Consider the following 18,622-nt stretch of genomic DNA (forward strand, 5'->3'; position numbering starts at 1 on the left):
CTGTGGAAGACCATGGTCACCAACGTTCTGTTTGGATATAGTACATAGAAGAGATCTGTGGAAGACCATGGTCACCAACGTTCTGTTTGGATATGTAACATGGAGAGATAGAATAGTAAATATCATACAAGGATCTTACAGAGCCTAGCATGGCCTGATGGTTAGGGCGATCGACTCACAGTCTTAGGGTCGCGAGTACGAATCCCCGTCGCCGAACATGTCCGTCCGAGATGATTACTGACTGAGCCAGCTATCGGGGTGTAAAAATTCATGGTTTACAAAAACATGCAGGTTGGCCGCAAACCAGTTGGGATTAAGGTCGCAAAGAAAACAACAACACTGTCTTACAATTAACAACAAATACCATGTAAGGACGTAGAACTGTATTTCATTAAATAAGACACCTAATAGAATACTGTCTACATAGTAATATATCTAATAGTAAATCAATTGAAATAATAGAAAGAGGTGAAATTTACCCGAGACTAATCACTAATTCATTATCTTTCATATAAAAGCTTTCCAAGCAACATTGATACGATCCTAAGTGAGACTGGAATAAACTAATAACTATTTATTATCATAGGTAAAACATGAGAGTGGATACACGTTAGAGAACATAATGCTAATAAAATTCCATTAACAGTTTAAGTTCAGATGTTTATGTTCAGACTTAAGCAAAATAACATTAATTGTATAGGTTGCAAAATGTTTGAAATTTATTTTATACTTCAAATAATACAAACGTGAACTAGTAATCGTACGTCATATTAAATTACTAAGTTAATCTTTTTCGGTTTCATGTGGCACAAGGTGACGAGAGCAGTGACACATTCAACCTAAATGGGATGTCAGCTATTGTACGTTAACCTTCAGTTACGCTAGTATCAGTTGTATAGCTGGGTAAACAGAAAGAAATTGGTATAAACTGCCTTACACAAGGACACAACGACATGGGGAAGTTAAGTCTCGAAACCGCAACCTTTCGACTACGAGTCGAAAAGCACTATCCACTAGACCGCTCAAGCTCTATAGGTTATATTGCCTTATTATGTTATTTTTTTAGTTAGATATTTTTGTAGTTGACAGTCTATATTATCTAAGTTCAAATCGCGTCCCTACAGAAGCATTCTGGCCTTGTAGAAGCAGGAACAACTCGTGCTCCTACACCTGGCTTTCTAACCTTGTAGAAACAGGAACAAATCGCGCTCCTACACCAAGCTTTCTAACCTTGTAGAAACAGGAACAACTCGTGCTCCTACACCTGGCTTTCTAACCTTGTAGAAACAGGAACAAATCGCGCTCCTAAACCTGGCTTTCTGACCTTGTAGAAACAGAAAAAAAATCATTCATAATGTCAGAAAAACACACAGGTTCAAGAAGTCTTGATACAAACCATTCCCAGTTTGCCCCTGAAGAAGAAAGGTCAACCTTTCGAAAGCGTTCGGGTTATAGGGTTTTTATCATTTTGTATCAGGACAAAAATCATGTTATTACGCCTGGCATTTTGGCCTTGTAAAAATAAGAACAAATATCGCTTCCACATCTGGCATTCTGGCTTTGTAGTGACAAAAATATAAAACTATGAAATATTGTGAATATTGTAACTATCTAAGGTTCACAATATTATATTAATGATTGGGCTATTCTTGTCTAAATGGACAATGGAATCTGACAGTCACTTTTATAGTGCAGCGCTACTCTTGTCTGACTTGTAGGATATGACAGTCACTTTTATAGCGCACCCTTGGTTCCAAAGTGCGGAGCACAGTTTTTTGCTGAAACGGACATGAAACAGGAATCAGGATTCACAGTTTGAGCATACTATAATAGGCCACGCCCATCCTGATTTAATATGAGAAATATCTCACAATTTAAACTTTCCGGTGTTACGTCCGCCGTACTTCTTTCAAAGATCACACAGCCTTAATATATATGCAGTAAGTTAATAAAGGAAACACGGAGCTAATTTATATTGTGAAAAGCAGTTTCCGTCATTGGAATTCTCATTATAGGCTTTAACAAGCTTGTTAATGAGAATAATATGTCATGCTCTTAGTTTTTATCGTTATTTTCTAGAAGACGCTCGATAACACAATAATTCATTAAAAAAAAAAGCCCCCAGTAGCACAGTGGTATGTCTGCGGACTTATACTGCTAGAAACTGGGTTTCGATAGCTGTGGAGGGCAGAGCACACGTAACCCTTTGTGCTTAATAACAACAACAAAAAAAAAACAACATCAAAAAATAGATTTCAAATCAAATTGTGCACAACCACTTAAAAAAATAGAATAAAATTATTTTCTTCAAAATATTTTGTTTTTGTAAACTTGCTTTCTCATTGATGACATAATTATAATGGAATATGCTCTAATAAAATGAAAAGTAAGCCCACGTGGTGTCAGTAGTGTCAATTTAAAACAAACACAAAAAATATTAGTCTTTATTACGTTTGGTGAAAGTCTCAACTAAATATCAAACTGACTTAATATTTCTTTATAATAATTCTCAAGTTAAAACAAAAACATTTATATGCATTTAATAACTTTTTAATAAAGTTAAATGTCAACCATCAAAATTTAACTATTGTTGTTACATTACATTAAAATATTTTCAAATATATACCAACCATTAGTGAGAATGGATGACTTAAAAAATGACAACACTGAACACCGCGTGAACTCGCAAATATTTTATAAACTCTAAGATCTCGGTAATTTGGCATTGTTTTGAATAGTGAGAATAAGAACAATCTAATTTATTATTGTTTAAATATGAGAAAGAAGACTACATGCAACTCAAAATAACTATTGGAAAAATTTAACGAACAACTAAATATTTTAAATTGATAACATGCCAGCTTTTTGGTATAAATGTTTCGAATTTATAGATAAGTGTTTATTAATATTTGAATGATTTTTAATGTCCTCTACGTTTTGAATTTCTAAGATCTTATTACAAATATCAAGTGTGATCTTGTTATCAAAATGAAACTTACCGCTTTCATTTGAGGGGGAAACTAGACCCTGTATTATTAACTGAGAAAAAGTGTTATTACCTATTAAGTCGAAATAATTTCATTAATTTTGGGGTTTGATTAATGTATCTGAACTGATAGGTATTGGTATTTTCAACCCGAACGACCTCTTATGAACGATGGGCTAAAGGCTAGGTTAGAGGCTCTAGTTTTGGACTATTGACCAAAAGGAAGGCAGCCAATTAGCAGCACTCACCGCCACTATGGATTTGGCTTTGAAAACATAATAGTGGGGATAACTGTTATTTTTTATAGGGCATACACAGCTGAAACTACAGGTGCGTTCAGCGGTATCTCGACGCAAACTTAGGACCTTCCGCCCTGCAGCCTCGCACGCTAACCATTTGGTCACTCCTGGACTAGTAACAATTGATGTTAAAAGAGAAATGTCTGTGGCTGTTCTGTTGTGGACTTCTAGAAAATGCTATACGATTTTAATATAAATATTAAAGCGGCCAACATTCGCGGGCGAATGCAACATGTCTCCGTCACGCAATCCCAACATGGCGAATTTTGACACCAGAAAAATTGTGGAAAAACCTAGAGAAATCGAAAATGGTTTATATTACTTTTTGGGACACATCCCACATTTTTGTATGTATATGCATGAGACCTGTAAAAAAAAGTATCTTTGTACCAAATCCCATGTAAACTGGCAGAAATATGGCGGAGTACTTGTAAAAAAAACACCTAAAATTATGTTTTTTGTGGCATCTTGACCCCCATATAATTAGAAAAACGGGCAAGTCCACCAACTTTGTTTGTCAATGTGTGGGACCTGTAAAAAAAGTTTCTTTGTACCCAATCCCATGGAAATTGGTCTAAATACGGCTGAGTAATTGATCAAAATCCCCAAAATTATGCTTTTTTGTGAGCTCTGACCCCATAAAAAAGATTCAAAATTGACAAATCCAACGTTTTAAATCAATCTGTTGGGCGCGTGAAAATTTATATTTGTGCCAATTTTCATCTTGATTGTTATAAATATGACCGTACAGGAGTCCAGAATATACATTTTTGGGTTTGTTTGACCTTTGACCTCATACAATCCTTAAAAATATATAAATATAAAAATCAAAAAAGCGTCTGGGCTTATTGGGCTAAAGTATAACCCTACCATGTTTCAAGTCAATCCACCGAGAAATGAAGGAAAGGTGGTCGATTGAAAAGCGCTTGGAAGAAGAAAGAAAGAGGAAGAAATAATAGAAAAATGACATGTCTCTCTGCGGAGACAAAATAAAACTTGCCTACAAAGGTAAAGTTCTTGAAGAGTCTGGCATTGTAAAATAAATGCAACATGTCAATTTCGAAAGAGATGAAATTATTTTTCTCTTAGAAATTTTGTTCTACCGTGCTCTTGATTAACACATTTTTCGTTGGTAGGAGACCACAAAGCACGATTGTTGGATAGTCGCTCGCATTTCTCACTTTGTGAAATTAGGCCAGTTATTTGTGGAACATCGTGTGAAACAGTTTCAGTAAGAAAACGTGATATGCAAGTATGCTCCGATTCGTTAATCAAGACACGACTGTTTGATTAATCTAGAATTAGTCGCCGAGGTGTGTGTGTGAACGAGTTCGTTTTGGTAGTTACCGTTGATCTAGGGAGGTTTTAAGTAAAATGTGTGTCTTGTGACTGTCATTCTAATTGTGGTGTATTATCTTCCCTGAACCTACAACTTTGTTTATTCTTTTTGCTGAGGTAAGGAAGCCAGTTCCTAAGGAACACCACATCTAATTATTTAGCAGTAGGGTTATGTTTTTATTCGAAAGAGTAGGGCAAACTAACGACAAAAAACAACAAAATCATCTAGTTTTATTGTGGTTTAAATATATTTAGTTACAACCACTTCTCATCAACCCATTTTTTTTCTAACATGTGAGGAGAATTTTATCATATTTCTTATAATGTTGTTCTTAATTATAAATGTATTTTTAGCATATTCCGTATATTAGATATATTAAAATACACATCCCTGCATCTATGTTTCTGCTCCAATGAGCAGGTTTTTAAATAAAAGATTCAAAGTTCACAGGTACGTAACACATTTATTTTGTAATAAGTGTGCTATAAACATGACATGAATTTTTTATTTTATTTTATTCAGCATAAAACTTTTAGTTTAAGCTAGATAACTGGCTTTACTCTGTTTCTGAATGTTTTTACACTTAAAAACTCTCCAAAAGTGGCAAGGTGTTTAGCGCAGTCGGTTGCGAGTCTAACATTCGTGCCGTAATACCGCTGAATAACGCTTCACAATTTGTGATCGCGTTATAAGAGTGACAATCAATATCATTATTCTATTTAATCTAGATAAAGAAAAAGAAACTCATATCGGTTAACATTAACAGAATTCTTGGCTAATTCTTTTACAATAAACATTAGGTATATTACACGGAATTTTCAACTGTGTTTAAAGATTTTTACATCACTCCCCCCCCCCAACAAAAAACAACAGGAATTTCTTTCGTAATGTTATAAAAGAATAAAGTTTCTTAGTAATTTATTTAAAAGAATCAGAGTAGTTGTTTACAATGGCTTACGGTTTCAATTTTCTAAAGATGGAAACTTAATTCTTCCTTTTATACCCCCCCCCCCCCAGTGGCACAGCGATATATCTGCAGACTTATACTGCTAGAAACCGGGTTTCGATACCCGTGGTGGGCAGTGCACAAATAGCCCTTTGTGTAGCTTTGTGCTTAATAACAAAGAACAACACTCCTTCTACATATTTATTAATACTGATTCCAGCAAGAGTTTTGACTACATATTTTAAAGTAATATTTACGTTTTAGAGGAAGGAATGCTAATAAAAACCTACTTTATAAAAGTTGTAGATAGCTTTGTTAATAATCTATAATTTAACACAATCTACTTTATCATATATGTAGAGTCATGTGTACTGACTGAAGCGATTAAATTGTTGAGTTGTTTTAGAACAGAATTGTGTGTATAATGAGGCATTTTGTTTATCTGTTATTCATCATGTAGTACTTGGACTGAAGATGGCCAGCTGATTCTGTCCTGAGCTACAGCAAGACAAGTCAAGACCATAGCAAATTTGAAGTCAATTCTATACTGAGTTAAAGGCTGAATCTTAACTCCTTGAAACAAGTGATTTTGGCCAGAAAAACTATGTTCTCTCCATTTTTTAATCAGTCACAAATAGGTTACAAACAAAGTTTGCGACATTTCCATATTTTCTCGTGATTATCGAGTGGGTAACTCCCAGAGCTAGCATAAGTGCATAGTTATCGACATCGATAAGACGTATGGGAAGACAGAAAATGCCTGTGTTGGCATCAGCTATGGAGGTGGCAAGCTCTATAGTAAAGCTTGTAACACATCAAAAGTGGATCACGAGACAAAAGACAAGAAGTACAGTGAATTTTGAAAATATCCTTTAATCAAATATAAACTTAAGAAGGTATTGTTTACAGTATAAACATATCACAGTCATACTACACTTAATCGTTAGTGTTATGCTTATAATGAATTTCGTGAGAAGTATAACACAACAGATCGGTAGATTTTGCTTTTATAAAGTTTGAGCTCCTCCCATGCCAACCAATCAAATAGTTCGCGACCTCTTATTGGCTGGGGTGCTCTGCTGCTTCTTTTTACTGGAAAACACACCCACGTTATTTCACACACACACACATAATTTGCTTTGCTTTTTTTGTGACTTGTTATTGCTAATAAATTGTAAAATAGGTAAGCCGCTCCACTATTAACGAGCTCATGCGCAGGCGTGCTCTTTCTGTTCATTTGTGAGGCTTTATATAACACGCGATCTTCGTGTCCTGTTCAACCATCGAAGTAGGCCTGTTGTACTCATCACTGTGAAAGTGGTTTGATACTAGAAAACCTTAAATCACTTTAGAAATCATAATTAATGCTTAAAACCATTGTTATTCTAATAACATACTTGTTTTATTTCTAAAAGAGCAGTAGATAAAAGTTTTTCTTGAACAATTAAATCCAAAAATATTTAACAGAAATAAAGAAATGCTGGCCAAAGAGACGACTTTTATAATCTTCACTTTAATCTTAACGTGTAGGTATGTAACTAAAGATGCAGAAGCTTACCCTGAGTTCTGGAAATCCGCCAATTATCCCTCGTTTCTTGATGTTCAAGAGAAGAATCCTCAGGTCAGTTCATATCATTATATCTTCAGATATTCAAAGTTCAAAAGAGCATCAAACAATATTTTAACAATTACAAGCTAGCTGCTGTTATATTGTTTTAACTTAAATAAAATTAACCAGATATGAATTAAGTCTGATTAGTCTGGCATTCAGCATTTGTTTAATATAATTCTAATCCCATACTTTACAGACTAATCAGACTTAATTCATATCTGGTGAGTTATGTTTAAGGCATTCAGCAGTTGTTTAATATAATGATAGTCGTATACTTTATTTATATGTATTTATTTATATTAAATCTTTACAACCTATATTTAACAGTAAGCATTTTTACCAGCAACAAAATTCTCATTTTAGATTTCAACCGTGAATTAAGCAATTAAAACTGAGACATTTCAGTCAATAGGATAAGGCCATATTCAAAAACATCATTGTTGTCTCTGTAGACGTATGTAAATGTGAGCAATGTCTTAATCTGTAATTTAAATTGTTACTTTTACTTAATCGTGATAAACGTGTATTGATTTTTGTTTGTCCTTTATCGACACAAGAGGTAGTATCTGTACTCATCAAACATTTAGTGATATTTTTATACATTTATCTGCTTTTAACCAATCAACATTTTTTTGCTGAATTTCCCTCGAATCCGTCTAGGCTCTCCCCCTCCTCTCCTTTTTGAGGTTTGGTTAAGAATGTTGACTGACATGTTACAATATGCGGTAACACACCACAAGTAACTCTGAATAAACTGAAGTTGTTATACTACAGAAGAATGCCGATTGATTAAACTGATAAAAGGAGCCCTAAAAACTGTTTTACGCATAAGCGTCATTTTTAATCAAAATGAATATTTCTAACTGAATTAAATTCCAGCAAAAAATAAAAGAAAGAAGATTGTACATGTTAAAGAATATAACCCTCTGTTTAAAAGTAAGTATCATAAAATATAACCGTCTGTTTAAAAGCAAGTAATGGGTTATAGCTTGTTTAGTGAAAGGTTTTTAAACATAGATCATTGAAACTTAATAATGATAATAATAGAGGCTTTCGAAATGATGGGAATTATACTTAAAAAGCTGTACAAAAATTATCTTAAAGTTACCATTTCTCTAAAACTGAACCGTCATTGACACAGTGTTATTGACATATCATTATTTGTTTTCACTCACAAGTTATCAGCATTATATTAGAACCGCTGCGGTAGTTTCAAAAGGAAATGCTATCAAGTTGTGTTTTAAACTGACTTCTGTTGTAATAACAGCATATTTTTAGTCAGGATGAAAAGCTTATTTCACAGAAAGCCTCTGTCAAAAATGGGTGGGGCGTGGTTAGCATGCCGAACTGTAAATATGAAGGTCCACAGTTCTCTTCCCGGTGCTGCAAAATTGGGGCCATAAGTGCTTTTTAACAGAGAAAGTAAAACTCCACTGTTCGATTAGAGTAGCTGAACAGTTGCCGCGTGGTGTGCTGTTGATTAACTAGCCTTCTCTCTAATATATTAGTTCAAAAATATGGATGGCTAGTGCAAGTAACCCTTGTGTAGTTTTGCGTGAATATTCGAAACAAAGCAAAATCTTCCAAAATTTCGTCCTCGATTATCGTTTTAGGCTAAAAAAGTACAACGAAAGCTATTAAAGGAATAAAAAAAACAACAACAACATAAGTTGTGTTATTAAAAACAATTATGTTATCCATATTATCTGTTAAGTTTGAAAAAGTCTTAACATTTCTGAGAAATGTCAAGAATAGGTATAGATTTCTGATATGTGGTTATTATAATTACCTGAGTTTTAAGAAGAAGAAAGAGAGAGAGATAAACGAAATACAAGTACAATATTCAACGACATCACAGGGCCAGTGAAACCAGTAGATAAATAAACAAAACTTATAGAAATATCCAGTTAAAAATACATAGCCATCTTGTGTATGTTGTTCTTAGCGCAAAGCTACACCAATGGTTATTTTCACTCTGTACACCAGAGGAAATCGAACCACGGATTTTAACTTCGTAAGTTTGTAAATTAACGCTGATCCATGGGGGACATCTCGTATTTATTTATATAAAAAGCTTCTACTGATATCAAAGTTTATTCAATGATTAACCCTCACTGCTTAAATACATTATACAAAGCGTTTCAGTCTATCCTTGAGGGGGAAAACTTCATGATTCTCGAATTATCACATTTATTAAACTGTGAAAAGACAAAACTAGTATATGTTAAAAACCTGGATTCATTTAAACCTGATAAAAATTAATTCATATTCTCTGAAGGAAAAGTTGAATGCTATTTGTGTCATTTACCTTAATTATTAAATATTTCGTATCTTCGAGCATTAAACTTAATGTCTCAAACTTAGCATATATTAATTCATCAAAGTGAAACTTACTTTGCTACGTTTTTCCAGCTTTTTCATCTAGACAGATCTTGTAAATGGAGTAGTCAGGCTATAAATATTTCAAACAAAAACATTCCAGTGACAATTTATATTCAAACTCGTTTTATTCTTCCTAAGTTCTAGTTACCTCCTCCCATTCTTTGATTGAATAGCTGACTAACAATCCAAGCTACGCTTATTTCAAAAACTCTCAATAAACCTTTCTTACCCTCAGAGATAGTCTATTAAGACAGAAAGTAGAGATAAAAGTACATTCCTAAAGTCAATGAGCTTTAAAATCATGGCATTGTCTGGGAATAAAGAGTTACAGGAGTTATCTTTCTCTGTCACTAGGGGATGATATAGAGAGTCATCCCTATCAAGTTACTTTATGAAAAGTCTGACAGAAACGTTTATGGAAGTAAATGACTAATAATTTGAATGAGAGTAATTGTATATTGACATATTTTACGAAGTAATCCAAGAAATCCTTGAACTTATGAAAAACTTCAGTTAACGAGTATTCTTTTCTTGCTCTTTTTCCAAATGAGGAAGCTTAACTTAGGAAATGAAATTAATTAGTTAAAGTTATCTACAATCGTCCGAGAAAAGCTGAAGTTTTCCAGGAGTTTAATTTTACCTTTGAAACTTAATGTTTACAAAAATACACTGATTTTACATTATTTGAATGTAAATTCTTATTTAAATAATTTAAACCTAATATCACGTACAGTATACTTCGAAAAAACTTAATCTAGTAACAAACCGTTTCAATGAATCAATATATTTGAACTAAAAATCAAGCATATGTATTTAACCTAAAAACGATTTTCTATTAAAATATTTCAACATGTAAAGCATCAGTTTCTGTAGCCTATTGCTTAAAATTTGAATTATTTATCCAACTAGTGATCTTACCTTTTATTTTAGATTCTTCCTTCGGTTTTAAACAAGTTTCCTTCCAAGAACACGCTCATAGTAGCTAGTACATGTGACTTTATACAAATCAAAATCCAATCTATAAAATCTAGTTAGTTAGCACTAAGATATTTATTGAAAAAGATGATTATAAAATGAGTGACAAATAAGATTATTCTAAAATATTTTAAAACAGGGATAAATAATATAGATAGATCTTTTACTGGAATATTGAACACAGACAACGGGAAATCACCAATTTACACCAATGGTTGTAATGAAATTCTTAATTAAGCAAACTTTCACTGGGACTTGTTTCGCTAGTAGGTGACGCTGAATAAGGTTTCTTTCTTTTCTTAATAATTAAGTACAAAGCTACACAATGGGCTATCTGTGATCTGCCCAGTACGGGTATCGAAATCCGGTTTCTAGCGTTGTAAGTCGGCAGACATAATGCTGTCTCACTGGGGGGCGCTGAATAAAGAGAATAGTTGTTGCGCTCTGTCTACCGCGGGGAAGCGAACCCAGGGTTTCAGCGTTATAAATCAGTAAACTTTTCGAAGACATACCGGGGGCATATCTAGAGTGACTAGGCTATTTGTAATTAGAGCCAAATTTTGATTTTACGATACATATTTTACTATAACATGATGTCCTGTCATGGGTTTGTGGTTAGGGGCGCTCGATTCACAACCTTCGTTGGTAAAGAGTAGCCCAAGAGATAGCGGTAGGTGTTTTTGATTACTATACTATCATTTCAAAATTAGGGACGGGTAGTTCATATAGGCCTCAGAAAGCTTTCCTCGAAACTCCACACACACACAAAATCGCTACATCAAGTTGATATATTTACTTGCTGTAACACGTGATTCATCTAATCGAGTTGTTATTTTCTGTTGAGATTCTATATTGACCTTAGACATATAATTTGATCTTCTTTTTACTGCGAGAGTAAGTAGGTATGAATATTATATAGGCTTAGGAGTTTATAACAGGAAGAATCGGAAAAAGTATTTTCCGATTTAGGAATCCGGAAATAATAGTTCTATCCGGCTTCTTCCTTTTGATCTCGAAACGTAATCTCATACGGTAGGAGTTTAATAATTTTTTGACATTTCCAGGCTAGCTATCCTCCAGAGATTATCAAACTGCTTCCTAATGCGGGAGATTTAGAAGGTATTGACATACCAGATAGTATATAGCCGTCGTCTTTCTAATTGTTCTATGTATGTGGGCTGTCAATCTGGCGGGAATATCTTTAAGTTGTAAGTAGCATTTAACCCCTATAACATCAGTGATTTGACAGAATTACTTTAAATTACAAAATAATAATAAAACTTGTAAACTGGAAACTTTATCTAAACATTATATACGGGTGTTAATACGATATAATGAATTAATGATGAGAATGTATAGGAATAACATCCTTTTTGCTCCATTTGGATACAAGACTACTCTCAACGTGTTTTTAACAAACTTAAAAATAAACCGTGATTTATTTTGAATTTCAATGTCCGAATCTGTCTTACGCTAAGATATTTACAATCCTTAGTGCTAAATACATTGGATTATATAAAAATTTATTCTTTTTGTTGTCATTTAAAACCCTTGAATAATTACAACATTTTACCAAGCATTTTCATGACCAAATCGAACAGCTAAAAAAAAATAAAATATAAATTATTCTCACTCCACTTTTCATCACTTGAGGCGCTGCAAAAAATAACGTTTTACTCCCTGCTACTGGAGGCGCTGCAAGAATTAAAGTTTTTTGTTTTTTTTTGAAATCTTGAGTATAAGGAAGACCTAACGAGTAAGATATATATAACCACACAGTTATGTTCCCCCCAAAATATCTAAATTATTAGTTTCACTTAAAATCCAGAAATGCGATATTTCGTCCTTTGTATAGTGAAAAATCCAGACCAGAGTTACTATAAGGTTTTCAAATGTTATTATCAAATCGCACTGCTAACTTCTTATTGCTAATTATTTCTTATTCTTATTATAATCTACTCTTACGAATTTGGTATAATTTTGTAAGGGTGCTCTACGTATTTAATAACTATTATATTTGCGAAATGAGTCATTGTTTATTAAATACTTATAAGTAATAACTATGTTTAGAGCAACTTTAATGATGTTAAAAATACGCAGGTTCAAGAAATCAATTTAATACAAAGATACGATGTTCTATAATTTGAGCGCTTTGGAAAGGTGGACCTTTCTTCTTCAATTTGCCCCTGAAGAAGAAAGGTCCATCTTTTCAATGCGCTCTGGTTATGGGGTATAGCATCTTTATGCTTGGAGTAATACAGCTCCATTACAAATAATCATCACTTGCCTGAAAGCTCCAGAACTAATGTTAGAAAAATTAAAAGTAACCACATTTTTCATTAGAGCACCGAGTATTTTCCAACAAAATGTTTTATGAGAAAAAAAGTTACATTTAACTTATTTTGGAACTGAGTTCAAAATTTTGTTGACGAAAGTTTGCAACAGTTGACAAAAGAGATGAGGCGTGGTTTGATGACTAGTATGGCTTAACTGTAATTCGGATAATTCATGGCTCACGACCCGTTGTCACAAAATAGAACTACGTACTTTAAGGCTGTGGGTGTACTACAAGAACGACTATGAAATCCCATTTTTCCATCAGACGAAAGTAGTCTAAGAGTTGAAATGTTGCCTTCTCATTTTAAAATTAGGGACGGTTATACGCATATAACCCTTCTACAGCTTTACATGAAGTTCTGAAAGAAAACAAAAGTTGTACATAACTTGTTTAAAACTTCACATTTTAATCAATTTCTTAACTCGTTTTCATATATTTATACTTAATGATATCCCTTTGTTTTTGCTGTTTGTAATAAGTTTGATAATAAGTTTGAAATTTCAAAATATGAAACCCCCAGTGTTTCAGCGGGAAATATAAAGGCTTATAACGCTAGAAAGCAGGTTTCGATACTCGTGGTGTGCATAGCACAGATAGCCCATTGTGTAGCTTTGCACTTATCAACAACAACATCTAAAATCTGAAAACTATAGTAGAGTTATATACACACACATATATTAACAGAACTGTTTATAATAGTAGTAATTTCTAAAGTAAAGTTTTAGTAAGCACTGAACTAAACATCTAATGTATTTCAGAAGCTATTTTCATTGTGCTTGTGTGGTCAATTCAGATATAAAGAAACTTCATAACTGTGGCGAAACGTCGATCATGGAACATTTTATTCTAGTAAAACTGTATAATGTATTAAATGAACTGTAAACCATCTGTTAAAACATACGCGTGAAGAGTTATTCTTCAAGGCAAGGATTAGCCCTGTGGTAGAGCTTTGTATTTCGGAGCTGGCGAGCTGTGTTTGAATCCGTGCTATACCACAAGATATTTCTCTTACTTTAAGCTATAGGTGCGTTATATGAGTGACAATGAATCCCTTAGAGTGGGCGATAGGGTACTACTGACTGGCTGCCTTTCCTCTGGTTAATAGCACAAAATTAGGGACGGCGATGTATATATTTAGTATCTTTGCCATAAATAGAAAATACAGATACATTTATTCCCTAATGATTCAGTATAACTAATAATAATATAAATAAACGCTTCCTGTGCACACACACAAAAAAAAACATTTCGAAAATATGAAGTAGAATGGTTTCATTAAAGTTTTATCAGTAACATTGAACAATTATTGTTTTGCCAAATGCACAGTAACATTGAAGAATTATTGTTTTGCAAGATACACAGTAACATTGAAAAATTATTGTTTTGACAGATACACAGTAACATTGAACAATTATTGTTTCGTCAGATACACAGTAACATTGAACAATTATTGTTTTGCCAGATACACATTGTGCAGAATTTATATGGGGCGTAGGTTAATCACTTAGTCTAGGTATGAAGAAGAACTATATATATAACCTGATGTTAATATACGTGAAATGAAATTCGTCTGAAAGAAATCTGTTAAGTATTATGTGTATCAATCAGATACTATATACACTGCTCTTTGAATAAAGCGTACTTTAAGAATATGTGGAAATTAAGGTTTTTATACATTGTATGTATATGCTTTAGACCTGAGGAATGTATCCGAGCCTTTCCTGAATAAAACTGAACAATGTTTCCATCTGATACCAAGAGTTTACGCGAGCTTTCATCCCACACTAAAGGCTTACGCTGAAAACTAACGTGTAACATTACACAATACGACACACATATACGTTTACTCATCTGATACCAAGAGTTTACGCGAGCTTTCATCCCACACTAAAGGCTTACGCTGAAAACTAACGTGTTACATTACACAATACGACACACATATACGTTTACTCATCTGATACCAAGAGTTTACGCGAGCTTTCATCCCACACTAAAGGCTTACGCTGAAAACTAACGTGTAACATTACACAATACGACACACATATATACGTTTACTATAGCTTATTCAGTTACTATGTTACGATTTGTACACGAATGCTTCATCTGAATAAAATCCCTTCTTGTTTGTTATTTTACTCAACAGAGTTTCGGCTTGCTGTTACACTTCAGCAACTTAGGAACACAAAAGTTGGTTTTACTTGCATGTTTTAACTTTCTGGTTTGATTATCTAGCTCGTTTCAGGATGCTTTATGTTTTCGTTTTATAAATTGCTAAAAATCCTGAACAGACCATAGATCCTAAAGATAACAAGGGCCTACACAAATTGGTCGTTATTTTCAATTCAAGCTACTTTCAGAGAATTTTTGACATAAATGTATAAGCAAGAAAGCCGAAATGCTCGTTATCGAAAAGTTACGAAACTTGAAGTCATGTTACTGATTAACGTACACAGCAATAACTGAAGTCACATAATAAATTGGAAAGAGCTTCGTATTTCTATATAAATCGTAATTAAAACCCAATTTACTACCTGCCCTAAAGAGAAAAATCCGCTCTTGTATTTACGTTTACAGTAACTGCAGGGGTTTAAAGCTTTGTTAAAAGATATCGTAAGTTGTTATTATTCAAAAACAACATTCTTTGTTCCATATTATAAAATGAATATGAAAATTGTTTTTACACTTTCATTTCCCTTGTATTAAAATGAAAGTATAAAATTTTCAGCAAAAATGTAAGAAGAGTAACAACCACTCCGTATTAAACGATCGACTTGACAACTGGAATTACTTACATAGTGCGTCGTGTGGAGATTAACATCACGAATTACTTAAATAGGACGCCGTATGGATGCTCACATGATGAATTATTTACATAATACGTCGTATGTATGTTCAGATCATGAATTACTTACATAATACGTTGTATGGATGTTCACATCATGAATTACTTACATAATACGTTGTATGTATGTTCACATCATGAATTACTTACATAATAAGTAGTATGGATGTTCACATCATGAATTACTTACATAATACGTTGTATGTATGTTCACATCATGAATTACTTACATAGTGCGTCGTGTGGAGATTAACATCACGAATTACTTAAATAGGACGCCGTATGGATGTTCACATGATGAATTACACACATAATAAGTTGTATGGATGTTAAACTCACGAATTACTTACATAATAAGTTGTATGGATGTTCACATCATGAATTACTTACATGGTACGTCGTATAGATATTCATGTCATGAACTATTTTCGCTATATGTCGTATAGATGTTCACATTATCAACTACCTTCGCTATATGTCGTATGCATGTTCACATCATGAATCTAAGAACTGTCGGTGTATAAAACGAATCTTAGAAATACATTGAACCTATGTTTACTTCTTTTCAAAATATGAATACGATGTACTGTGATGTAGATATATTTAGACATATAGAAGGCAAACACTAAGCTTAATAAATACATAAAATGATGTTACGGTTATTCACCCAGTTGTAAAGAGCTGTGACGGTGCTTAATAGGATTCATGTAGTAATGTTTAATGTATTACTGCAGACTGAATCAGATAATGGACAGTTTTGTTATAATGTATTACTGCAGACTGAATCAGATAATGGACAGTTTTGTTATAATGTATTACTACTGAGTGAATCAGATAATGGACAGTTTTGTTATAATGTATTACTGCAGACTGAATCATATAACGGACAGTTTTGTTATAATGTATTACTACTGAGTGAATCAGATAATGGACAGTTTTGTTATAATGTATTACTACTAACGGATATCATTTTATTGGTACTGTTCAATATTTCCGGTATATGCAAAACCTATCCGTCTTTCTTTTTTTAATGTAAAGTGTATTAACGTACATCATCAATATATGAACTGTATTAACGTACATCATCAATATATGAACTGTATTAACGTACATCATCAATATATGAACTGTATTAACGTACATCATCAATATATGATCTGTATTAACGTACATCATCAATATATGAAATGTATTAACGTACATCATCAATATATAATCTGTATTAACGTACATCATCAATATATGAAATGTATTAACGTACATCATCAATATATGAAATGTATTAACGTACATCATCAATATATGAACTGTATTAATGATACAAGATTTCAAGCTTCAAGAAAGTAGATATATATATAGAAAACCTTCTGGCATAAAAAGTAAGAAATTTTTAAAGTCAACTCTGATGTTCAAATTAATTTCGCATTGGCTACCACATATTCGTACTTAATGATTTTGTAAATAGAAACGAAAGACTATGACGTGTAAGATCCCCGTAATCATGATTCGCTAGTGACACTTTCATAGCAAGCCTCTGGTATGGTCGTACTCACGGCAAGTTAACTCATTGATTAGATATTAGTTTTCAAATTGCGTATGTCCAAATATAGAAGTCAATAAAATAAGGTTCGACAGGCTGAAGAAACCGTGAACTGTATACTTTAACTAAATTAAAAAACCATATACCTTCTTCAGTTGTGGAGTTACTATTTAATAGATGTTCACAGAGTGATCTAGGAGTAACTATTTAATAGATGTTCGGCACTCACACAGTGATCTAGGAGTAACTATTTAATAGATGTTCACAGAGTGATCTAGGAGTAACTATTTAATAGATGTTCGGCACTCACAGAGTGATCTAGGAGTAACTATTTAATAATGTTCGGCACTCACAGAGTGATCTAGGAGTAACTATTTAATAGATGTTCACAGAGTGTTCTATAAAATGATTTTTCTCTGCCACAAGGTTATAGATTAAATAATACTCTTCTGTCACACACTAAAATAATATGTTAAAATATTCTCCAATCAATAAATCGATTAAACAATACTCATTCGTCATTAAATAATCGATAAAACAATAATTTCTTGTCAGTCAAAGAACAATCGATTAAACAATACCCGTCAGCTGTCTTTCAAAATTTATAGTGCATACTGGAGGGATTTACACATTTTGATTAAAAGTTTAGAAAAAAACAACCTTTTCACTCAAGATATATATATAATTTTTTATTTATATTTTAACCAACGTTTCGCCTTTGCAACTTCCTCAGGGTTAATATACACAACTGTTTGATACTGAAATAGTCGTTAAATTATAAAACTGCCCGTTTCGGCAAACTTGAGAAATAGAACATTAAAAGGTTGTTTTTTTCTACACTTTTTATCAAAATAGCCTTCAGTCAATAATTAACCGATAAAACATTATTTGGGCACAAAGTAATATTAAAACGATATCCCGTAGCTATAAGTAATATTAAAACGATATCCCGTAGCTATAAGTAATATTAAAACGATATCCCGTAGCTATAAGTAATTGTTAAAACGATATCCCGTAGCTATAAGTAATTGTTAAAACGATATCCTGTAGCTATAAGTAATTGTTAAAACGATATCCCGTAGCTATAAGTAATATTAAAACGATATCCTGTAGCTATAAGTAATTGTTAAAACGATATCCCGTAGCTATAAGTAATTGTTAAAACGATATCCGTAGCTATAAGTAATATTAAAACGATATCCCGTAGCTATAAGTAATATTAAAACGATATCCCGTAGCTATAAGTAATATTAAAACGATATCCTTCAGCTATAAGTAATTGTTAAAACGATATCCCGTAGCTATAAGTAATTGTTAAAACGATATCCCGTAGCTATAAGTAATATTAAAACATATCCTGTAG

The 18,622-nt window shown here is 32.9% G+C and overlaps 1 protein-coding gene across 1 annotated transcript in view; it reads left to right on the forward strand.

The window, feature by feature from the left end:
* The first annotated feature begins 6,835 nt into the window (after window positions 1-6,835).
* LOC111085263 overlaps window positions 6,836-18,622 on the forward strand; it is a 16,680-nt gene continuing 4,893 nt past the window's right edge. The window contains exon 1 of the mRNA XM_022383011.1: window positions 6,836-7,191. Within this exon, the coding sequence (XP_022238719.1) occupies window positions 7,048-7,191 (144 nt within the window). The 5' untranslated portion in view covers window positions 6,836-7,047. The remainder of the gene's footprint in view (window positions 7,192-18,622) is intronic.

The sequence above is a fragment of the Limulus polyphemus genome, unplaced genomic scaffold, assembly GCF_000517525.1.
Source record: "Limulus polyphemus unplaced genomic scaffold, Limulus_polyphemus-2.1.2 Scaffold299, whole genome shotgun sequence".
Classification (NCBI taxonomy): domain Eukaryota; kingdom Metazoa; phylum Arthropoda; class Merostomata; order Xiphosura; family Limulidae; genus Limulus; species Limulus polyphemus.